Source organism: Polyergus mexicanus, unplaced genomic scaffold, assembly GCF_030449975.1.
Source record: "Polyergus mexicanus isolate NDT 795.1 unplaced genomic scaffold, iyPolMexi1.0 SCAF_10, whole genome shotgun sequence".
Classification (NCBI taxonomy): Eukaryota; Metazoa; Arthropoda; class Insecta; order Hymenoptera; family Formicidae; genus Polyergus; species Polyergus mexicanus.
In genome coordinates this window covers 3596372-3621163 of record NW_027223330.1, presented here as the reverse complement: position 1 = coordinate 3621163, position 24792 = coordinate 3596372, and the positions used below count along the sequence as shown (strand labels likewise).

At 31.0% G+C, this 24792-nt stretch overlaps 4 protein-coding genes and 1 pseudogene across 5 annotated transcripts; all 5 read left to right on the top strand.

Annotated features, from left to right (window-relative positions):
- The first annotated feature begins 769 nt into the window (after positions 1 to 769).
- Positions 770 to 3465, top strand: LOC138937111 (odorant receptor 4-like). Its single transcript, XM_070303050.1, has 5 exons — positions 770 to 1781; positions 2035 to 2134; positions 2927 to 3037; positions 3116 to 3271; positions 3398 to 3465. The coding sequence occupies exons 1-5, from the start codon at positions 997 to 999 to the stop codon at positions 3449 to 3451; spliced, it is 1206 nt and encodes a 401-aa protein (XP_070159151.1). The 5' UTR covers positions 770 to 996; the 3' UTR covers positions 3452 to 3465.
- A 3911-nt stretch (positions 3466 to 7376) lies between these two features.
- LOC138936909 (uncharacterized) lies at positions 7377 to 7903 on the top strand (annotated as a pseudogene).
- Positions 7904 to 8253: 350 nt separating this feature from the next.
- On the top strand, positions 8254 to 13991 carry LOC138937051 (odorant receptor 4-like). Of its 2 annotated transcripts, XM_070302928.1 has the most exons (7): positions 8254 to 9035; positions 9223 to 9322; positions 9508 to 9618; positions 10768 to 10923; positions 13315 to 13425; positions 13571 to 13726; positions 13854 to 13991. In XM_070302928.1, the coding sequence occupies exons 1-7, from the start codon at positions 8254 to 8256 to the stop codon at positions 13902 to 13904; spliced, it is 1467 nt and encodes a 488-aa protein (XP_070159029.1). In that variant the 3' UTR covers positions 13905 to 13991. The 2 variants fall into 2 exon arrangements, with proteins under 2 accessions (XP_070159029.1, XP_070159030.1); XM_070302929.1 differs by lacking the exons at positions 8254 to 9035; positions 9223 to 9322; positions 9508 to 9618; positions 10768 to 10923 and adding exons at positions 11701 to 12823; positions 13087 to 13186.
- Positions 13992 to 15465: 1474 nt separating this feature from the next.
- Positions 15466 to 17325, top strand: LOC138937089 (odorant receptor 13a-like). The gene is made up of 5 exons (XM_070303010.1): positions 15466 to 16290; positions 16454 to 16553; positions 16733 to 16843; positions 17043 to 17198; positions 17272 to 17325. Exons 1-5 carry the CDS (start codon positions 15512 to 15514, stop codon positions 17323 to 17325), a joined length of 1200 nt encoding a protein of 399 aa, XP_070159111.1. The 5' UTR covers positions 15466 to 15511.
- A 4386-nt stretch (positions 17326 to 21711) lies between these two features.
- On the top strand, positions 21712 to 23564 carry LOC138937237 (odorant receptor 4-like). Its single transcript, XM_070303276.1, has 5 exons — positions 21712 to 22490; positions 22691 to 22790; positions 22910 to 23020; positions 23168 to 23323; positions 23511 to 23564. The coding sequence occupies exons 1-5, from the start codon at positions 21712 to 21714 to the stop codon at positions 23562 to 23564; spliced, it is 1200 nt and encodes a 399-aa protein (XP_070159377.1).
- Positions 23565 to 24792: the final 1228 nt, after the last annotated feature.

The window sequence follows — 24792 nt, the reverse complement described above, 5'->3', positions numbered from 1 at the left end:
CGTTTTATGTATTGTAGAATTTTTTGACGCAAAATATCACAAAATTACGTGTTGTCAATAACATTGCGACAATTATCTACGGATAAGAGTTTCTATCCCAGTACATCATCGCAATCGATCGTGCCTACCCTTTTCCGATTTACTCCAACAGCTGCGCTGTGTCCCCCATAAATTTAACTCTATATATTACAAAATACAAATTACTAGTCATCAAAGTCGCGACTCTTACTCGCAAAGATCGCAAAAGTTCATCGAACGAGTCTTGTGCATGTTTCCTAGCAGAAATCCGTGTAATTCTAGAAAAGTATATACTATTATCTTTAAGATATCTATAGCAATGAATTATTTATTTTTTAATTCGACTATAATACAATACAACATTTTCAAACAAATAACATATTTCTCTTTAAAAAAAATGTAATAATTATATGAAATAAGATTTAAGAAAAGTACAAGCAAGTGAGAGGAATAACAATATTCCAAAGCATTACATTACCCGCATAGCGAAAATACGAACGATTCCGCTGATGAAGATAAAGAAAAATTTTATTTAACAATAAAACCCGATGTATTATTAACAATGTATCTCGATAAAGTCAAAGTTTCCCTTATTTTCTTGAAAAATAAATGCTCCCAAAGTTCAAGTTACAAAGTCAAAGTTTCCATGCGCGATACACAACTACAAGTATATAGAGAAATCACATCGCGTGCGACATCAACCGCAGAAACTGCTTTCAATAACTCTTGTTTCCCCTATGTAACTCTTTAATTTTTAATGTACACAGGCGCAAGTGTGGATTGATAGTATCTTTCACTCTGACTGCAGCGGTCAACGAAGACTTTGAATTCTTGACTTCTCGTATATTCATCCTTTCCATCGCGCGATCGTTGAGTCTTCTCTGTCGTTGTAGCATTATTAAAATTATAAAGAGCTGTTATGGCTTTTATATAATCTCTAGAAGAATTATACAATTGTGATTATATACAATCGTTAAGATGATTCACAATAAACATTATCAAGAGGACGTGAATTACGTCGTCGAGCAAAATCATATTGTGCTTCGCATGCTCGGTATTTGGCCATTGACCGATAGACGACCAAACACGATCGAGAAAGTTACAAATATCTTTCTCATGATTATTTGCTATCTTCTTCTCCATTGCGATATGGTACCGGGTGTTTTATATTACATATTTATCGATGATGGAGCGCGCGAACAGATGAAGATGATGCCACCGATCCTGTACTCAATCATGGCGATCGCCAAGTACAGTAACCTGATTGTCCACGAGTCCAATATCAGACGTTGTCTGCGACACATCGAGGAAGATTGGAGAACGATGACTATCAGCGATGGGCGAGAAGTGATGCTGAATAAAGCCAATACCGGAAGACGACTGTTCACCTTGTGTTGCACGTTCATGTATTGCGGCGGACTCTCTTACAACACAATAGTACCGTTATCAAGAGGAAGTATCGTTATCGATCAGAACATCACGCTCAGACCATTCTCCTGCCCCGGTTATTACGTTTTTTTCAATCCGCAAAATAGTCCCGCCTACGAAATTGTGTTTCTCCTGCAGTGCCTCTGCGGTTTTGTCATGTACACGATCACGGTGGCAATTTGCGGCCTCGCCGCGATCTTCGTGATGCATGCGTGCGGGCAGATGGAGATTCTGACGCGTTTGATGGAGGATCTTGTCAAAGAGAACGAATTTGGACAGAGGAACGTCGTTGTTAAACTGGCAGTCGTAATTGAGCATCAGATAAGGATACGAAAGTAAGTCCTTGATTTTATTATAGCACGTTACTTTTCACTGAATATATAAGAACACTCTCGCATCTCTATGATTTTTTAATTACAGATATTGATATTAAAAATGTCGTTTTCTATCATTATTGGTGTTGTGTTTATAAAAAGTTTTATATATTTATATTTTTTAAATATTAATATATATGTACATTTTGACATTGTTATATATTTCCTTGCTTCTTACTGCTAAATCGAGAATATGTTTGATAATGCGTTTTAGTTTTTTGCAACTGGTGGAGAACACTTTGCGCTATAGTAGCTTAGTCGAAATATTGGGGTGTACCACGATCATATGTCTTACGGGATATTGTATAATAGGGGTATGGGAAAAGTAAAATGCAGATAAATACATTGTATTTAGGTGTATACCCAGACAGCACAAAACATCCTCAGGATCATCCTGAATATGTCCAGGACGGTTCAGGACATTTGTAGGATGTTTTAAGATATTATTATAAATATATTTATAAAAGTTTAATATGCATACATAATTATTTTTAGTTGTGTCGGCTATTTAATATAATTTAGAAATCTTAAGTATTATAATAAGTATTAATGTCCTATAAATGTCCATTGGATAACCCCTGGATGTCTGTAGGATATATCTGCCCTGTCTATTATATTGGATGTCTTTTGGATTTCCAGAGGACATATACATGTGCAATTAATTGTTAACGTTAATTTCGTTTAATATTAATAATTCAATTTGATGCGCACATTTTCATATATCACGAAAGTCTCAAATATTAAAGAACGGTGAACTATTTTTAATATTAGATTTTTAATATTGGCAGTAAATAACAAAACATAATTTTAATTTATATTTAAATTTTAAAATTTGCTCCTTGAAACATACGAAAAATATCCCTAACATATCCTATAAAAATCCTTAGGATGTTCCACAGGATCTCCCTGGATTCTCCAGAGGTTAATATACGGCTATCATTTACTCTTCCTCAGGACATCCAGAGGAGATCTGAGGATTACAATGGGATATCCTGAGGATATCCTACATGTATGTCCTGGATGCCCTTTGGACGTCCTAAGGACATCCTTGTGCTATCTGGGCAAATACGTTGCAGACCGCGAATACAGATTAATTTTATCCCCAGGAATGGGAGAGTAGAAACATAGCGGCCCTGTGTTCGTACGTTGCAGCACTTATGTCTGTTACTATTAATATTTTTATTTTATGTTATATCGGAGAATACATAACGACGCAGGTAATTTTGTAAATATTTAATAAAGATTCTTTATATATTGTTTTTTACGCGCAAAGTAATCACAATTATCCACAATAGGCAGAAAAAATAAGCTGGACTTCTTGCACGCTCGACTGGTATCGTCTTCCGACAAGTATGACGCGAGATATGGTATTAGTGATAGCTGTTTCGAATATTTTGCCACGAATTACCGCTGGAAAATTCATTGATCTGTCTTTTAAAACATTCGGCGATGTGAGCGATAGAATTAATGTGAACAAATATTTTAAAGCAATAATTTACTAGTAATTCTGCGATGTTTTATTGTCGATTAATTTATAAACTAATTATGTTTAAAGATTTAAAAAATTGATATTTCAGGTAATTAAATCTGCTGTAATCTATTTGAACATGCTTCGACAACTAACTGAATAAATAGCAAAAAGAACTGGAATTGGTGATAAATTTCTATTTAAGACAATCTATATTTAATTAATATTATCGAAAAATTATTGATGTTATATATAATAAAAATAAATAGTAATATATATATATAATTAAATAATCTATTTTATACATATATATTCTCTACTTTTTTTACTCTTTTTTACTCTTTCTCTATAATTTTCCTAGAAAATTATAATAATCCAAGGTTGTATCTCTCTCACTCACATCACTATCACGAGAAAACTTTTCCTAGAACGTTAACATTTTTTGTAATTTTCGAGAAAAGCTTTCCTTCGTAGAAACAAAATGAAAATAAATGCAACATTACTTTGAAAGTTCATACACACGCGATATCAATGATTTATGTGTTACGTGGCTTTACGCGATTGTCTCAATATGTAAGCGCATGGCTTCATTATCGCGTAGATCAGGTGAAAGATATTCGCAAAGAAAAATTATTTGAATATAAATGACATTCCGTTTAGCCGTTTCGTATTTTGTCTATTAGACATGTGATAGTATCTACGCACAAAATTCTAGTTTCCATAAACGCTCGAAAGGATTTCGATGATCTTTACCTTTTACATCTTTCTCATCTGTGAATTAATCCTAGCGATTCCCTACAGAAACATCATACAAAGAGAGATTCACACAAAACTCAAGGTAACACCATATTATTAACGATAATGGCCAAATCAGCTGTTGTTCAGAAGGAATTAAGTGAGAGGCTGTCTTATGCAGATGGAGTATGATTGACGAAACGTAGCCAGTTCAAGCGATTCACGGCATCACCATCGACAGGACCAGAACTGACAGATGCTTGTTCGTATAGTATGTGATATATTCATATAGTCTACTATCACCATTATTACCCTGGAAAAATATTTTTATGAATCAGAAATATATCCGGTATATTATAAATGCATATGTATCTAATCTTACGATCCAGGGTTTTACCGTGTCCGGATTTTATTTTGTTTAACGTGCAGGTCAATTTTGCCGATTAAAAAATAATTCGTCTTTGCAATTCTTCTCGGGATTCGTCAAATGTGACAATAATCTGACGATGTGTAGTCTTGCGGGCTTCTTTATGATGCATTTGCGCAGCTAAACATATATTGATGACTTTAATAAAGAATTTAGTAAATATACTTAAAAAATTAAATGAGACATTGGTTGTTATTGTGGAAAGACTTTAAATCAAAACACATAAGTAAATCAATCTTTGTAGATGCTTTACGTAAATTTGTCATTTTTGATATATTTTTCTCGTAGCTCAATAATTTTAATGCATATATAATAACAATTAATCGATAAATAAACATAGATATCATTATATTTCTAAAAGATTAGATTCTTGTTATTTTTTTTGCGTTGTATTTTAATTCTTGCAATGAATGCAGAATATTATACAATATACGAGTTTTATAGAATGTATTATAATTGTGTGTATTCTAAAATATTTTGTTATTAATGTGTGCAAAAATGATTATGTAGCAATAATTAGAGTGACACAATATTTAATTCAATATATAACGCAACGCGTTATGCTTTTCATCAGGGTTGGGAAAGTTACTTTATAAAAGTAACTCGTTACCGTTACCGTTATTTTTTCTAAAAAGTAACTCGTTACCGTTACTCGTTACCAATTTTAAAAAGTAACTCGTTACCGTTACAGTTACTAAAAAGTAACGAGTCGTTACAATTTCCGTTACTTTTTTACAATACAAACTAATAAATTATTTTGCATAAGAAAAACTTTTAAAAAATTGTAAGCAAGATTTCATTCAAGATTTATTACAAAATAAATGATTAAATTTTATCGAAATTCTTTATTAATTTTTAATAAAATTTGTTGCTCCATAGTATCATCATTTAAATGCCCTCTTTGTGGTGTTAATACAGAGCCACCGATGCTAAACATTCTTTCTACAGATGCACTGCTTGGTAGAGCTGTATTATATTTAATAAAAAGTTTTTTAAGTTTTAGATAGTCGTTTCATTTCTATATTACAATTATTTGATTTTAAAAACCGTCGCAATTCTTCTTGTTCAGATTCATTTTGCACCGTTTTTTGCTCAAAAATGAAAAAATCATCGTGATCGTCAGATTTTCCAGCTTTTGGAGAATTTTCAGTTGATCGGATTCCCAATAAATCCTCCAAGTAATTTTCAGCACGTTTTCTTTTTTCTCCGGTTAACCAGTTTAACTTAAATTTTGGATGTAAACATGCTGCTATTATTAATTCTTTTGTTTCAAATATTGTAAGAAATCTAAAATCAAATATAGTAAATTAAGCGACATTGTTTGTTTTATTGAAATTAATACTTTTGAATCAATAGTTTAAAATAAAATAATATTTTTCAATTAAATCCTTATTTAAAATTAAATAACATATGTATTAATCAAATTAATAAGTTACCTTTTATTTAAACCTTGCTGAATAGCTTCAACTAATGAATGGCAATCTATAAGGTCAGATTTATTGAGATTTTCTAATTTTCGTTGCAAGGTACTTAGAACTGGTAGTAAATGAGATTACAACATAATAAGAATGCTAATTGGTCGATTTGCTTACGGCTTTACGGTTAAGATAAAAATTTTATCACGCACAATAGCAAGAATAATATCTTAAATAAATCAAAAAATTTGAAAAAAGTAACGATAAAAGTAACTGTTAAATTCGTTACTCGTTACCGAAAAATGTAACGAAGTTACTTTTTCCGTTACAAATAAAATTTGTAACGCCATTACCGTTACAGTTACCGGAAAAAAGTAACTGTAACGGTAACGGCGTTACAAGTAACGCGTTACTTCCCAACCCTGCTTTTCATAATAATAATATCACACACACACAGAAATATTTTTATAAAAATAAATATAATTATGCCGAATTTACAGGAGTAAGAAGACAACAACTCTGTAAGGTTCATATTTCATTGGATTTATACACACGAATTACTTTCGACATATTTATCTTCTGCTTTATCAATAAACGACTTTGGACGAAGGTACGTTGAGTATTCGGCAAAAATATGTCGCAATAATTATTTTATCTGACTTTTATCGACGAAAATTATTTTAATAAAGTAAGAAATGTGTCATTATTTTAATTTACTATTTTTGTATGTATGTAATTCATTAACTTAATCAGGGAAAATGAATAGCATTAACAATTGCACATTAAAAATTGTACAATGCAATCGAAACTTCTATTTACCTATCAATATCACAGCTTCTAAAGGCGCAAGTTACAATAAAGATATCAACAAAGTTAAACCCCAAATATATAATTAGAAAACTTGATAGACATTGGCATATCAAAATGCTTTCCAAAGAAACGATTTGCTGCTTTCAATTTTTGCTCCTCACGCAACTACAAGTTTACTTTGTTTTTTCGAGCACTTGTCATCGCGATAAGATATAGCTTGTATATAAATGTATTGCACATATATAATTTCACATTTATTTATTTTATCATATCGTATAGTTGTGCAAAAATAATGTTATTTCTCTGTCGTATCCTTTTACTTCTATATACGAACATATTAAAAATATTCTTTACCACGTAAGCGAAACTAGTATTACGTATCGATCAACATTCTGATAAATCTAATCCCGAGTTTTCATATATAGAAAGAAACAAAGTTATAACCTATTCCCTATTTGAAAAAAAGATGCACATTGGCAAATAGAAATATAGAGTTTCCATGAAAAAGCACCGATACCGACCCTCGCTACTGAATGAGTTGGCTCTTGCAACTTTTTTTCCAACTCTTCTGTAACATTTGAATCTTTAAAGCGCGCAAGCGCAAGCGAACAGTAAATTTACTTTATTGACAACTTTTTTTCGCAACGATCAGTCGCAATGATTCAATTTCCCTATAGATTTCACATAAAATTAACGGAAAGATGCTACGCAACCAGCATTATCAACATGACATTATGTATATTACACAATTAACGCGTCAGCTTTTGAGTTTACTCGGAGTCTGGCCATCTTTCAATAAAAAAAAAAAAATCCATTGGCGAAAGAATTTGGAAATTCCTGTTAATCTCAGGCTCTTATATTCTTCTTTACTGCGTTCTGATTCCCGGCCTCCTTTTCTGGTTAATCGAGAAGAAAACGCGAGTCCGAGTTCAAACAATTCCTCTGATTTTTTACTTTATGGCTTTATGGCTACAGGTAAATACATTGGAGGATCCTTATCAGCATGGACGCAAGAGATTCGATGGTCGAATCTGCAAAGATTGGAAGACGCTTGGTTACACTTTGCACAGTTTTCATGTATGGTAGCGGACTATCCTTTCGAACGATTCTGCCGTTCGCCAAGGGAAAGATTGTTACCGCGCAAAATGTCACAATCAAACCTCTACCCTGCCCTACTTATTTGTTCTCTTTCAATATGCAAGTTAGTCCGAAACGAACAAAGTTTTAAAGCCAATCGTATTTCTAGTTGAAAAAGAGAAACATGTTGACGAATAGAAATTTTATTCGTGGAAAGCACAATCGTAACCCTCGGTGAAGTTGACTTCCTCTTGGAAAACTTGCTTTTAAAATATCTTTCTCACAGAATCATTTAAATTTTTAAAGCGCGCAAGCGTAGACGGACAGCGAGTTTACTTCATCGACTATTTGTTTCTTACTGCAAACAGTCGTGATTTAGCTCGCATTTAAGCTTCACGTTAACGATAGCAATGCGCACGACAGTTGATATTGAAGAATAATTTTCCAGAGAAAAAATCGCAAAATCGTTCCCCGAACGTTTCTTCAAAATTTTCAAAAGAAATGTCGCGTAACGAACGTTATCAAGATGATATTATGTTTATCACACAATTAACACGTAACATTCTAAGCATACTTGGAGTCTGGCCGTCTTTCAGCAGAAAAAGAACTACCATTGAAAGAATTAACAGGTTTCTATTAATCTGTACATCTTACGCTCTTCTCTATCTCATTCTGATTCCCGGTTTCCTCTTCTGGATACTCGAAAAGAGAACACATGTCAAAATTCAGACGTTGCCTCTGCTTATTTTCGGTTTCATGGCCATAAGTAAATACGGTAATTTAATATTTCGCGAGGGACAGCTCAAGCGCTGCTTGAAACATATCGAAGAAGATTGGAGAAATGTCACAGATATGAGCGCGCGAAACACGATGATTGAATCTGGGAAAACCGGAAGACGCCTAGTTGCAATTTGCGCAGCCTTTATGTATAGCAGCGGACTCTCCTTTCGATTGATTTTACCATTTGTTAGGGGAAAAATTATTAACGCGCAGAATATCACGATTAAACCTTTGCCATGTCCAGGATACTACGTTTTCTTCAATTCACAAGTCAGTCCTAATTATGAAATAATTTTCGCGATACAGTTCTTATCGGGTTTAGTTACCTTTTCGATCACAACGGGTGTATGTGGCCTTGTTGCCGTATTCGCGATGCACGCCTGCGGCCAGTTAAAAATTCTGATACAACTAATGAGACATCTTGTTGAAAACCAGTGGCAAGAAAAACAAGAGGTAGATAAAAAGCTAGCCGCAGTAGTCGAACATCAAATAAGAATACGATAGTGAGTAATGTTACAGATAACTTTTATATATTAAATCTACGTTATAATATTAAACAAAAAATAATTATTTGTTTTAATTTTTCAACAATTTCATTTGTCTTTCACGTATGACTAATGCAATTCTTAATGCAATTTTTCTTATTTTCTAAAAGTAAAAGTGTCGATTTTTGATATCAATACATTTCAGTTTTTTGCAATTAGTGGAACATACAATGCAACAAATATGTTTAATAGAATTAATGGGGTGTACAACAATCGTATGTATTCTTGGATATTGTATAATAGTGGTTTGTAATTTTTTTATTACTCTTACATTACTTTTAATTATTACCACTAAATTGTTTCTTAATAATTAAATAAAAACAGCTTTCTTCGATATATTCAATAAAAATTTTTCAATTCTAACTGTATTCATAGACAATTTAGATGCTTTATGATTTTAATGTAAATTAAAGAAGTATTATATTTATAGGAATGGGAGAAAAGCAATACAATAGCTACATGTTCTTACTTTATATCGGTTACGTCTATGATGATAAATATGTTTATGTTTTGTTATACCGGTGAACAGCTTACCGCTCAAGTATGTGTTCGCGTGTAATCTATGTTAAACCTCTAATTCTATCGTATAATCGCAATAACGTATGTACAGGGTGGTCCTCGTAACGGTCGCCACGATTTTTAAGGCACTTACAATAATCTGACATAAAAAAGTTTCAAACAAAAGTTGTGTGGCTTCAAGGGGGCCATAAGATGGTGACAATGATTTGACCTTGGAAAATCATTTGAAGGTCATGTGAAGGTCAACTTTATAATCTTAAATGGAAACCCCCATTTTTTATTTAGTATTCTTGTAGCTGACATCGAGAGCTTTCCAAAACACTATAACACAGTATTTTTTTATTAAGTACTTTTTGAGTTATTTTATATTTTAATCTGACATATTTTGATATAAAAAATTAAATATCTCATAAAATATTTAGTTTTCGATAATTTTACCGTAATACTTCTATGTACAGAATAATAAGACAAATTAATTAGTGCCAAAAAAAACAAATAATTGTTTTAAAAAATACATTGTAAATAATTTTCTTAAAAACAATTTTTTTTTTTATACTAATTGATTTGTCTCATTATTCTGTACATAGAAGTATTACGGTAAGATTATCAAAAACTAAATATTTTACGAGATATTTAATTTTTTATATCAAAATATGTCAGATTAAAATATAAAATAACTCAAAAAGTACTTAATGAAGAAATACTTTATTATAGCGTTTTGGAAAGCTCTCGATGTCAGCTACAAGAATACTAAATAAAAAATGGGGGTTTCCGTTTAAGATTTTAAAGTTGACCTTTACATGACCTTCAAATGATTTTCCAAGGTCAAATCATTGTCACCATCTTATGGCCCCCTTGAAGCCACACAACTTTTGTTGGAAACTTTTTTATGTCAGATTATTGTAAGTGCCTTAAAAATCGTGGCGACCATTACGAGGACCACCCTGTATAATGATATCAATGTTATTATTTAATAAGATTAATTCTTTTATATCCGCGTTTGTGTGTGTGTATATATGCAAAAGTCACAAAGATAATTCTTGTCTTTAAAAAATAACAGGATATGTTTCATATATTAGCATTATGTTTAAATTCGTGAAATGTTGCTACGTATGTATAATAATATGTGTAGTAATATATAAAATAATATGTGTAATAATATTTATAATAGGCGGAGAAGGTAGCTAGTACATCGTGCAAACTCGAATGGTATCGCCTTCCGAATAAGGAAGCGCGTGGTATCGTGCTAGTGATGATTATATCTAATTTGCCTACAAAGTTAACCGCTGGAAAAATCATGGATCTATCATTCAAAACATACGGTGATGTAAGAGAATATTCATATATTTAAATTTGTTAACGCCAAATACATATTTTTTATATTTATGCGAGTATGTGTATGCATGTGCGTGTCTGTGTGTGTGTGTGTACATGCTGTCGTACAAAATAATTTACTTTTATATACATATACATATACATACACATATACACATTATAATTGTATTTACTCTTTGTGTTCTATTAACGCGACTAACCTGGTCGGTTTTGTTTTTAGGTTATAAAAGCAGCTGTAACGTATTTCAACATGCTTCGAAATGTAATTGAATGAATATTTTTGTTCTAATCGTCGAAATCATTTGAGCAATTGTAATAATAACATCGTTGTATCGTTGTATACACTTTCATGATATGTCAGACTAAACAAAAGTTCGATATATGAACATATACGATATATTTATTCTCGCGCCCTTTAAATATATCTCTTTTATAAAAAAATGCGTACACAGAGATTTTTCTATTTTACAAAATACAGACAGCTACAATTAAATTTTTATAGAAATCAGTAATTATGATAAATGTGCAATTATTATTTTATATTTTTACATAAATCTTTATATTTTTATTTTAACATGCTATGAAATAAATAACAAAAGAATTTAAGAAAGTATGAGCAATAATATAAATATAATTTCACATGATCAAAAAATGATACTGCGCTTTACATACTCATTGACTTCTTCACGCGCAAGTAAAGTAAAGTATTAGTAGTGAAATATTAATAGTCAGGAACCTCGTTTTTACTGCTATCATCAAATAAGTTTCTTCGCACAATATTAATCTTCTTTTCACTTCCAGTGGGGGGAACTTTTTCTTCTTCGGATAAAAGAAATTATCAATAGATCTGCATGCAATCCTTACAAAAGTTTCAACACATGCAACATTGACCATCTGCTTGACGTGGCTTTTCAATCCTTCTACGCAAGCGCACGCAAACTATAAATTATGCTTTTGTCCAACAAAGGATAGGCTGCGGTCAGTAACGAACAGACACGCATTGTTTCAGTATTACACACGTTACAGGAATGTTGCGTGTTAGATTGTTGTATAATATCGCGCTACAAAATTGAGAGATATTATTTAAATATAAGTTGTAGAATCAATCCTAATATGTTTGCCAACAAGTATTACGAAAGCGATATAAAATATACCTTCGAGATAAATCGCTTCTTTTTCCGTCTAATAGGTATGTGGCCATTCGCGCGCACGAGTTTCTTTCTTCCCGACATCGTAGAGACAGTCCTATTGATCATCGCGTGTTTTACACTCCTTCTTTCTGAAATAGTACCAACAATCATCTATATATTCGTAGTCCTGAAAGACAATCGTTTGAGACTTAAAGTTGTGGGCACTATGCTATACACGATAGTTACGACTATCAAATACGGCTATATCTTGCTTTATAAGAATCAAATAAGAAATTGTTTGAAGCTAGCTGATCAGGATTGGCGAAATGTCGACAACTCGAGTGCTCGCATCTCGATGATTGATAGAGTAAGAATCGGTAGACGTTTAGTAATAATGTGCGCCGTATTCGTGTATTTAAACGGCCTAGCTATACGGATTATCGTGCCGCTGTCACACGGGAAGATCGTCACCCCTCAAAATGTCACAATTAGACCTCTGCAATCCATGGCGCATTTTGTTATCTTTGATGTGCAGCACAGTCCTGCTTACGAAATCGTATTTTTTTTACAATCCTTTACGGGAGTTATAAAGTACACAATTACAGTGGCAACATTCGGCTTCATAACTCTCTGCGTGATGCATTTTTGCGCGCAGCTGGATATATTAGTGACATTGATAAATAAATTTGTAAATGAGCGTCAAGAAAAATATTTAAACAAGAGATTGGCTATTATAGTGGAACATCAAATCAAGACACGAAAGTAATTTTTTCTTTGCTCATATTTATATAACTTTTCGCTGATTTTGTTAATATTTGTAAATCTTATATATTTATTATATTTATTAAAGAGAGAGAGAGCATTTTATAATATTTATTAAAAAGAAAGAATATTTTATAATTTAATACGTGACGACATTTTATAATATGTAAAATAGATGAATTTGATAAACTGTTTGATTATTAAATACATGATTGACACTTTTCGTTTAAGAACAATATTTACATTCTTCTCATGAATTTTAGTTTTTTACATTTGGTGCAGAATGCTACTCAATATTCAAGTTTAATAGAAATTCTGGGATCTAGCATACTTGTATGCTTTGCAGGATATTATGTTATTATGGTGCGCAAATGTCTATATAATAGCAAATTTTAAGAGAATTTAGACAAGAGAACATTATATATGATATTTGACAGAAAACAGCTTTGTAATATTCTGAGAAATATTTTAGGCATTTGCTGAATTTACAGGAATGGAAAAATCTTAATGCTGTACGTCTATGCTCATATATATTTGCATTAATGATGCTTTTATTCAACGTATTTATCTACTGTTATATGGGCGAGCAAGTCATCGAACAGGTATCTATTTTCAAATTGTAATTTCATTATCGATGAGAAAAATAATCTCGTAAAGAGTATTTAATAGATAATGAAATGGAATATGTGCAAAATATTGTTTGTTTAAATTTAATTTCTGATACGTATAACTAATTAATGAAATTAGGAAAAGAAAATATCATTAACACTGTGCACATTAGAATGGTATTGTCTTCCGATTGAGAAAGCAAAAGCATTGATTTTAATCATGGCTATCTCGGACACTTCAGTCAAATTAAAAGCAGGGAAATTTGTCGATCTTTCTCTCAAAACGTACGGCGATGTAAGTAATAATTGTCCTTTTAAAATGTATAATGGATATCGTTATCATTATTAATAACAAAAATATTCTTTGGGAAGGAAAAGCGATAAATATAGGCGATAAATATGTGAAAATATATTTATTTTAGGTCCTTAAGATGGCAGTGACATATTTAAATCTTCTTCGATCGTTCGAATAAATATTCAAGGATTAGTCGTAAATGAATGCATAAAGTAGCAATGAAAAATTTGTATTTTAAATAAAAGTTGTAATATAAAATGAATAATCATGTCACATACAATGCGATTAATGACTCTTTATTTCAATCTATTCTGGATAAAATATTAAATGCATTTATATATCTATACAGACGTTCAAATCATATTCAAGGCTCAGTGTATAAATCAATTGACAAATGTATGTAATCAGCTTCAAGGAGTTAGATTGTTTGCTATACTTACTTCAGTCAATGATAAAAAAGCATCTCACCCTTTTACGTTTCTTATTATAATATATGGACCGTTTATTTTGAAAGTGGTGTAAGTCCTTTTTTTAAAAAAATGAGATATGACGTAATTTATGCTTAATTTAGTGTAAACTTTTTGTTTATAACTAATTAGTATTTAATATCTTAAAAAATGCCAATGCTTTGTTGAATTTAAAATTGGCCGGTAAAAGAAATCGCGTAACCATTGATTATGAAAGTGGTGTAAGTCCAATTTCCATCACGATGCCAGGCCTATTACATACGAAAAATATAAGGATATGCAGCAGCTATTACCTTATATACCTCCTGTGCATCATGAATATTTCAAAACACTGTCACACGAAGAGCATAAATAATTAATAATACCAATATCTTGTGTTAAGTTTAACGATATATAAATATAATTAACGTTCAAAATAAAAAATACTAATTCTATTTTATTTCTCGTTATTATTTATAAAGAAAATTGGATTAATATGAAATATATTTTAAGTGATATTTGTTATTTCAAAATTGAAATTAAATGATATTTACAATTGACTAATTATGAAAGTGGTGTAAGTCCATTTGCAGCCTGGAAATATATATTATTTTAGTTAAATTCGCCTAAAAGAAATTTATATAATCAAATTACATATTGATAAATTAGTACAAACATTCCCAGACTTCACATAATTAACCTATATTTTTTAATTGTCAGATCTGCTAACATTTAATTTTCTCGAAACAAAAGAAAATGGACTTGCACCACTTTCAAAATAAACGGTCCATATATCAAAGTTTATACCATAAAATAATGAAAATGTTTAGATAAAAAGCACATTGCAAAATTCATCTAAAACTATAAGAAAATAAATATTGATCAGCTATTTGGCTACTAATAAAAATAAAAATTTTTATTTCTTGATAATCTAAAAAAATCTCACCTGACCCTTGTTTGCGTTATTTTATTTCCTCGTAAAAATATATCGATGCAAAGAGAAAAGAAGTTAAACGCAAATGTTTTCCTGTTGTAAAGTTGAAGGTTGTATAAAAATTGAAAATAACTTCCGTAGAAATACAATCTCGGCTTTCAATTCCCGATCATTTTGCTTGCGAAGTTTATAGCTTTTTATTTCCCTACTTTGCATTTGAATGCTTAAAGAGCGCAAGCGCATCTTGATGGCAAGTTTACCTCGATGTCAGCCCTTCTTTTAACAATCAATCGTAACTCAGCTGTCATCTATATTTCACAGTGTTCGCAGTGATTTGCACGACAGTTGGCATTCAAAGATAATTTTTCGATATAAAAATTATGCGAGAATAAAATCCGCAAAAAAATGTTGTGTAACAAACATTATAAGGATGATATTGTATACATCACGCAATTAACACGTAACGTTCTAAGCGTGCTCGGAGTCTGGCCGTCTTCCAACAGAGCAAGATCTATCGGCGAAAGACTTTTAAAGTTTCTGTTAATCTGTGCCTCCTATGCTCTTCTTTACTGCGTGCTGATTCCCGGTATCTTCTTCTGGTTAATCGAGAAGAGAACACGTGTCCGAATTCAAACATTTCCTATGCTTCTCTACTGTTTCATGGCCACAAGTAAATATGGTAATTTAATATTTCGCGAGAATCAAGTCAGGCGATGCTTGAAACACATTGAGGAAGATTGGAAGATTGTTGCTAGCGCGGAAGCACGGGATACAATGATCGAATCAGCGAAAACGGGAAGACGTTTGGTTGCACTTTGCGGAGCCTTCATGTACGGCAGCGGACTTTCCTTCCGATCGATCTTGCCGTTTGCTAAGGGAAAGATAGTTACCGCTCAGAATATTACGATCAAACCCTTGCCCTGTCCGGGTTACTTTTTTTCCTTCGATTCACAAGCCAGTCCTATTTACGAAATGATTTTTGCGATGCAGTTCTTATCAGGTTTAGTTACTTATTCAATCACAACGGGCGTATGTGGCCTCGCAGCCGTCTTCGTGATGCATGCTTGCGGTCAGCTGAGAATTTTGATAGACTTGATGAAACGTCTTGTCGAGAAATGGCAAGAAAAGCAAGAAGTGGATAGAAGGCTGGCTAAAGTAGTAGAGCATCAAATAAGAATACGAAAGTAAGTTCTTGATTTGTAAGTCTTATTAAATATATATCATTATAAAAATGATTGATTGTTGATCAACAATTAATATCGCATATATAATATATGATATATAATTTTTAACTCTATTTCATTTTATAAAAATATCGATTTAGTGTAAAATATCGATATATTTTAGTTTTTTGCGATTGGTAGAGCATACTCTGCAACAAGTATGTATGATAGAATTGATGGGATGTACGATAATTGTTTGCAATTTAGGATATTGCATAATAGTGGTTTGTAAATTACTCTATTTTCTTCGATAATAATATAAAAACATTTTTTTTTACATATTTAATGAAATATAAAATTAAGAATTGTAAGAGTGTTGAAACAATTAAACAAAAAATAGTGATCTCTATTTTATATTTTTTATTATAAAACAACATTTATTTAAAAAATACTACATTTATAGGAATGGGAGAAAAACAATACAATAGCTACATGTTCTTACTTCATGTCGCTTACGTCTATGTTAATAAATATGTTCATGTTTTGTTATACCGGTGAACAACTTACAGCTCAGGTATATTCACCATACATACCTGTAATAACTTCAAATATCAGATCATCTTGTTACTTTATAAATTATAATTTTTATCTATTGTAGAGAAATCATTTTTGTCACATAGATATTATAAAAATATAACAAGAGATTTTAATTTTTTTAATAATTTTTAAGTGCACGAAATATGTTACTACATTAAATTAAATATTTATAATAGGCGGAAAAGGTGGCTAATATATCGTGCGAGATTGAGTGGTACCGCCTTCCGGACAAAAAAGCGCGCGGGATTGTATTAGTAATAATTATGTCTAACTTGCCTACCAAAATTACCGCAGGAAAAATCGTGGATTTGTCACTTAAGACATTTGGTGATGTAAGAAGACATATTCACAAATAAACTTATTTAACCATATTAAACTAGCGCACTATCTATTAATTTGTTTTAGGTTGTTAAAACAGCTGTGACATATTTTAATATGCTTCGAAATGTAACTGACTGATAATTTCAGTTCTAATCATTGAAACAATCTAAACTACGCATCGTGTCAATACCCAGACAGCATAAAACATCCTCAGGATCATCCTGAATATGTCCAGGACGGTTCAGGACATTTGTAGGATATTTTAAGATATTATTATAAATATATTTATAAAAGTTTAATATGCATACATAATTATTTTTAGTTGTGTCGGCTATTTTATATAATTTAAAAATCTTAAGTATTATAATAAGTATTAATGTCCCATAAATGTCCACTGGATAACCCCTGGATGTCTGTAGGATATATCTGCCCTGTCTATTATATTGGATGTCTTTTGGATTTCCAGAGGACATATACATGTGCAATTAATTATTAACGTTAATTTCATTTAATATTAATAATTGAATTTGATGCGCACATTTTCAGATATCCAAAATTATTATTTATTTAATATTTCATGAGAAATGTTACTGTTCGCAACATTCCAAAAACTTTACAAACAATAGTATTTAACCGCTAGTTCGTTTGTTTACCGCTATGCGACACGCGAACTCGTATTTGAGATTTGGTCATGAGAATTATATAAAGCTTGCAAAGAGCAACTGACAGGAAATTACAAATGTAATTATTTTCTATCAGTTCAATTTCTGATGCAATCCCAACATAGGGAATTCAGATACTGGATTGTTTAGAAAATATTACACAACTCAAACCCGGGAGCCAAACCTAAAATATTCATGTACAGCACGAAAGCCTCAAATATTAAAGAACGGTGAACTATTTTTAATATTAGATTTTTAATATTGGCAGTAAATAACAAAACATAATTTTAATTTATATTTAAATTTTAAAATTTGCTCCTTGAAACATACGAAAAATATCCCTAACATATCCTATAAAAATCCTTAGGATGTTCCACAGGATCTCCCTGGATTCTCCAGAGGTTAATATACGGCTATCATTTACTCTTCCTCAGGACATCCAGAGGAGATCTGAGGATTACAATGGGATATCCTGAGGATATCCTACATGTATGTCCTGGATGCCCTTTGGACGTCCTAAGGACATCCTTGTGCTGTCTGGGTAATATCATATCGTATATTATATGACATGTAAAATTATAAAAACTAGAAGCAATGTACATATACATACAAGATGTGTGTTTTGAATTCTGAATATATATTCTTGTATGATTATAATTGTATAATTCTCCTTTTCATGGATGATTAAGTAATTTTTTAATATTGTTCTCCCAAAAACATAAACTATACAATAGTCTCACATTTTTCTTCAAAATATTACACTTGAAAGTCCGTCTTATATATTCGTAATATTTAAATCTTTCAAGCAATACATATCATTAATATTAATCATTACTTTTTATTCTTCATTAAATATTATTTTAATATTCTTAATATTTTGATTGAGAAATTATAATGATTGTGTGGCTATATGAATTTTATTTTTATTATACAGGATATAATCATACGACAAGTATAATTGCTTTGTGTCGTTGCAGATATTTTACCAAGTCAACAACCGCATTACATATCATTCTTCACAGAATATCAATCTTTTTGCGACTTCAACAAGAGAACTACTTTCTCTCCCTATAACAAAGCACAATCATATAAATAGATTTGCGTGCAATCCCTTTCGATTCCTTTCAAAAGTTTCGTACGTACAATATTCACTTGACGTGACTTTTCAATAAAATCAAAACTATCACTTCTCGATCAACGTTATTACTATCGCAAAATATAGGAAGAAAAAAAAATTGAACATTATAATTTTCCTGACCTCTACAAAAGTCAATAAACGTAGACAAGTAAGAATACTTTTCATGGAAAACGATCTCGGCTCTTGGCGAGTAACTTCATTTACGAACTTTATTGCTTTTATTTCTCTTGTTACTGATCAGAACATTACAATAAGACCCCTTGCTTGTCCGAGTTACTTCTTTTCTCTCAACGTGTACGTCAGTCCTGTTTATGAGATACTCTTTACAATTCAGTGTTTAACAGATATTGTTATGGTTTCGATCGTGATAAGTGCATACGGCCTTAGAGCGATTTTCGTGGTGCATGTTTGCGGCCAACTGAAGATCTTGATCTTCAGGTTTGATGAGAAGTCTCGTGCAGGAACCGTGGAGAGAGGAGCGTGAAATGATGGCAAATACGATAACTATCTGCGTTCTGGTGTATCTCACGTTGATGGTTTGTCAATTAATTTCATATACAATAAATATAAAAAGCAAATTGCACGTGCGATAAAAATTTTAAAGCTAGAGATTTATTAATGATTAAATAATTCATCTTCAACCTCAAAATAAGTCATATTTTAAATATAAAATATATTCTTTTATAAAAAGACATTATAAATTTCGCGATCAATGCTAAATGTTCGATTCGCAAGCACGATGCTATTGTATTTGTTATATAGAAATATTTTATTTATAGGAATGGCAAAGTAATAATACAGCAGCTATATGGTATGTACTTATTTATTATGTCTTACAAACGTGACAATTTACGTGTTTACGTTTTGTTATACCGGCGAACAGCTCAGCGTACAGGTATACGTTGATCTGTATTAATATCTTTGGCATTCATGCTAGGCAATATAATATATCTATAAAATAATAGAATATAAATAATTAAAGGTATTTTCCGCAAATAATATAATATATTTCTCTATGAATAAAATTATTGATGAATTATGAATTAAATTTCTCAAAATGCTGAAAATAAATTTTATTCCATAGGAAAAAAAAATTGAAAATACAATATTTTGCACTGTTTTTTATTCAAATATTTTAATAATATCTTTTGTGTTATGCAATAACATTAATGACAGGCGGAACGAGTTGCTACTGTATCCTGCGAACTCGAATGGTATCATCGTCTTCCGGATAGAAAAGCACGCAGTGTCGTGTTGCTGATGATCATGTCTAATATGCCGACCAAGATCACCGCTGGGAAAGTCATAGATTTGTCACTCCAAACATTCGGCCAAGTAAGATAATTCTAATTCCAACGCATTTTTTCATATTTGTTTACAAAAATTTCGATAAAATTTTTATACATTATATATCAGCAAATATCTCTTTTTTTTCAAAGATTTATCAATAATATACATAATTATCCGCGTTCTATCACGATTTAATTATATATATGTATATATATATATATATGTATATATTCTTATACATAAATCTGTACATATATATATATCTTAGTTTTATAAAATATTTACTCCATTTGCACTTGCAATCTATTAATATTTTCTTCTATAAAGACTGAATTAGAAAAAGAAATTTACTTTTTCTTTAGGTGATGAAAACAGCCGGTGCATATTTTAATATGTTACGAAGTATAATCGAATAAATATTGTATATGTATTGGTAAAATCATATTTTGAGAATTAATATATACGTGTCGAATACCGAAAAAAAGCTTAACTTGTGCGATGTATAAATAATATTTCATATTATTATTCCATATAGAACTTTATTCTGTGTATAACATATTGATATAAAAAGCTTTTCCTGGCAAATACGATATTATAATTCTGACAATAGCAAATTATAAGACAAAAAAAAAGAAATTATATATTATAACAAAATTATATATGATAACTTCCTTCTTTATTACACAAGTAAGTAAATGTTGATAGATGAAAGAAATACATTTTTATTTTTACATTATTATTTAAACTGATAATCTACCGAATAATATTTGACAGAAATAAAATATAATTATTTTTATAAAAAAAATTATAATGGGCTTTGTAAATGTACGTAAAAATCTTCATTTTTACATAGAAAATATAAAAAATTAGAATGGGATACGTACGATGTAAAATCCTTGCTGTTCAAATATATTTTTCTTCACTATATTGCATTAGCGAAGACGACTTGTATAAAATGTATTATTATCTGATAAATCAAAGGCTAATGTCTCGCTCATATGGCTAATATTTCTCTGTAGAACGTGGAAAATATTTTTCAATATTTCTTCTAAAGAAAAGTATTCTATTTGTGAAACATAATTACAATAACTACAAATGTCAATGAACTGTTGACGGATAAGAATAAATTTCACGGAAAAATGTCCCTATAATTCACTTCATTTTCAAACTTTCCTATGCTTTCGATCTTTCTCAAGAACTCTGAACACTCATTATTATCCATACGTTTGACGTGACTTGTCAATCGCTCGGAACGCAAGCGCACTTTACATACCGAGTTATGCTCAGGTTAAACGATAGCTCGTCTGAGTCAGTGATAAAAAAGCATGCGTTTTGTCATTACACTCACCCTTTCACGCATATCACGCTCCGAATGATAAAATTCTGCTCTTCGATAACGTCGTGCTCACAAAAGTATTTAATAGAAACTTAAAAATGTTCGCGAATAAAAATTACAAGACCGATATAAAGTATACCATGCAATTAAATCGTTTTGTTTTTCGTCTATTGGGTATCTGGCCGTGCATGGACATCGAATCATCGTTTTTCGAAAATTTCAGCAAAATCTTGCTCATTCTTGGCTGCTATTTGCTCCTCGCCTGCGAGTTAATTCCGACGATCTTGTACGTAATTAACGTTGAAAAACGTACTCGCGTCCGACTGAAACTCTTATCGTCCGTGATGTTTACGATATTAGCGGTGCTCAAGTACAGCAGCCTGGTGTTTAGCCAGAATCGAGTGAAAAACTGCTTGATACGAGTGAGAAACGATTGGCAAAACGTCGCAACCGCGAATGCTCGTAAATTCATGATTGACAGAACCAAAACCGCGAGACGCTTGCTTCTCTTATGCAGTTTATTTATGTATTCTTCCGGCTTGTACTTCCGTACAATCGTGCCATTGAACAAGGGAAAGACCATTAACGATCGGAACATTACAATCAGGCACTTGCCATGCCCGAGCTATTTCATTCTCTTTGACGGGCAGATCAGTCCCGCCTACGAAATCATGTTTTTCATACAGTTCATTTCCGGATTTATAAAATACACCATCACAGTAGCCATCTGCAGTCTCGCCGCGCTCTTCGCTATGCATCTATGCGCGCAATTGGAAATATTAATGACGTTAATGAACAATTTGATAAATGAGCCTGAAGAAAAGAATCTGGATGATAGGCTGGCCGTGACTGTGGAATATCAAACTAGGATGCGAAGGTAAATTTTTCAGTACCTCTATCTCATTTATCATATTTATATATCCATCTGCATTCTTTTCTCTTTCTTATAAATTTTCTACAAAGTTGTAATATAACATTATCTTTTTTATTTTATTAGCTTTTTATGCTCTTTTCTAATATATTAGATCAACAAAGTTTCCTGTTAAAAATCTATACCTTACGCGCATCCCTTTATAGTTTCTTACAATTGGTGCAGGATACTTTGGTATATACGAGCCTGTTAGAAGTGATGGGATGTACGATAATCGTATGCCTTTTAGGACACGATATTCTTACGGTACATCTAAATAACTAATGATAAAAAGTTCGCATGATTTTACATTTGTATAAAATATGTGTATGTTATTTTATCATTTGCATATGTAAAACTTATATAAATAATTATTGATTTTACAGGAGTGGGAAGATCAAAATGTTATAGCTATGTTTTCATATCTCGTTCTATTGACATCGATTGGATTCAACATTTTTATTTTTTGTTTTATCGGTGAACAACTCTCTGTAGAGGTATGTACATTATATTACAAATACATTATACAAGTAATATTGTGTAAATTAAGATACGAAAAGTAAGACGTAAATCTATTTTTTGAGAAGCTTTATTTTTCCGATTATTATTTTTATTCATTTGACATATTTCGCTAATAAAAATAGGGAGAAAAATTGGCACTCACGGCATGTACATTGGCTTGGTATCGTCTTCCGGATGCGAAAGCACGAGCACTGATTTTAGTCATAGCCATGTCGAATATTCCGACAAAACTTAAAGCTGGAAAATTTATTGATCTTTCTATCAAAACATTTGGCGATGTAAGTAATAGGTTTATTACTCAAAAGATGATTAACAATAAAATTTTTTATAAACTTAATTATTTTATTTAAAAAATTTGAGCTTTTTTAATAAAATATTGATTTATGCTTTATATAAAAAGACTAGACCTTTTTAAAAAAATCTGATTTTACATAAAAAGTCTGCAACGCACATATTATATTTTAGGTCGTCAAAACGGCTGTTACATACTTGAATCTTATTCGGAAAGTAATGGAATAAGTAATTCTCAAAGTGATATATACATGATTATATATATAAAATATTTGATGCATGTGTCTTTCTAATCGTAGATTGTTATTCAGTAGTATTATTTAATACAAAAAGTAGTAAAAATATTATATTAAATGCGAATAACTTTTTCTTATTATAAATCCATATCCTTGAATATTTTCCGCAAAATATAAAATGTCTTCTTATGGTTTCGAATATATTCTATTTATAGAATGATACATTAGTATGATAATAATATCATTAATATGTATTCAATTGCTTCTAACTTTTTATTTGAATGACTTGAGACATAAGTAACAGAAATTAATATAAATTATCGCACAATTTTTGTCTTAGTTTCTTAAAAATATAATCATATCTCAATTGATTTTTGTTGAAATATGATTCTATATTTTTTAACTTTTGACAGTAAAATAGTCGTTGAATACAGGCGAAACGATTAAACATATACTGTCATCGAACGATCGATACATTGCCATTTTTCTGCCGAAAACTTGTTATTTTTTTTCTTTATTTTTCCGTGCGTGCTGGTTTTTAAAGTCGCTATACGTCCGTAATTCTGCGATACTTGGTTTCTCGAACGTCCTCGATTTTTCCTTGATTTATAAAAGAGAAGAAAGATCGTGGGTATAAATTTCTGTCAAATATAAATAGCAGTTTATAGCATTAATTAACGCAAGCATAAACATTTTCAAATTTCTTTATTTTCATCTATATTAGAAATTGTCAGGGTTGGGAAAGTTACTTTATAAAAGTAACTCGTTACCGTTACCGTTATTTTTTCTAAAAAGTAACTCGTTACCGTTACTCGTTACCAATTTTAAAAAGTAACTCGTTACCGTTACAGTTACTAAAAAGTAACGAGTCGTTACAATTTCCGTTACTTTTTTACAATACAAACTAATAAATTATTTTGCATAAGAAAAACTTTTAAAAAATTGTAAGCAAGATTTCATTCAAGGTTTATTACAAAATAAATGATTAAATTTTATCGAAATTCTTTATTAATTTTTAATAAAATTTGTTGCTCCATAGTATCATCATTTAAATGCCCTCTTTGTGGTGTTAATACAGAGCCACCGATGCTAAACATTCTTTCTACAGATGCACTGCTTGGTAGAGCTGTATTATATTTAATAAAAAGTTTTTTAAGTTTTGGATAGTCGTTTAACATTTCTATATTACAATTATTTGATTTTAAAAACCGTTGCAATTC

Excerpts from the sequence above, each read along its gene's own strand:
- LOC138937111 (XM_070303050.1), top strand. The coding sequence starts at position 997 with ATGATTCACAATAAACATTATCAAGAGGACGTGAATTACGTCGTCGAG. Across the intron at positions 2,135-2,926 it reads CGGGATATTGTATAATAGGG|GAATGGGAGAGTAGAAACAT; the intron begins GTATGGGAAAAG and ends TTTTATCCCCAG. Across the intron at positions 3,272-3,397 it reads CTTTTAAAACATTCGGCGAT|GTAATTAAATCTGCTGTAAT; the intron begins GTGAGCGATAGA and ends TTGATATTTCAG.
- LOC138937051 (XM_070302928.1), top strand. The coding sequence starts at position 8,254 with ATGTCGCGTAACGAACGTTATCAAGATGATATTATGTTTATCACACAA. Across the intron at positions 9,323-9,507 it reads TTGGATATTGTATAATAGTG|GAATGGGAGAAAAGCAATAC; the intron begins GTTTGTAATTTT and ends TTATATTTATAG. Across the intron at positions 13,426-13,570 it reads GCGAGCAAGTCATCGAACAG|GAAAAGAAAATATCATTAAC; the intron begins GTATCTATTTTC and ends TAATGAAATTAG.
- LOC138937089 (XM_070303010.1), top strand. The coding sequence starts at position 15,512 with ATGTTGTGTAACAAACATTATAAGGATGATATTGTATACATCACGCAA. Across the intron at positions 16,291-16,453 it reads CATCAAATAAGAATACGAAA|TTTTTTGCGATTGGTAGAGC; the intron begins GTAAGTTCTTGA and ends GATATATTTTAG. Across the intron at positions 16,844-17,042 it reads GTGAACAACTTACAGCTCAG|GCGGAAAAGGTGGCTAATAT; the intron begins GTATATTCACCA and ends TATTTATAATAG.
- LOC138937237 (XM_070303276.1), top strand. The coding sequence starts at position 21,712 with ATGTTCGCGAATAAAAATTACAAGACCGATATAAAGTATACCATGCAA. Across the intron at positions 22,491-22,690 it reads TATCAAACTAGGATGCGAAG|TTTCTTACAATTGGTGCAGG; the intron begins GTAAATTTTTCA and ends ATCCCTTTATAG. Across the intron at positions 22,791-22,909 it reads TAGGACACGATATTCTTACG|GAGTGGGAAGATCAAAATGT; the intron begins GTACATCTAAAT and ends TTGATTTTACAG.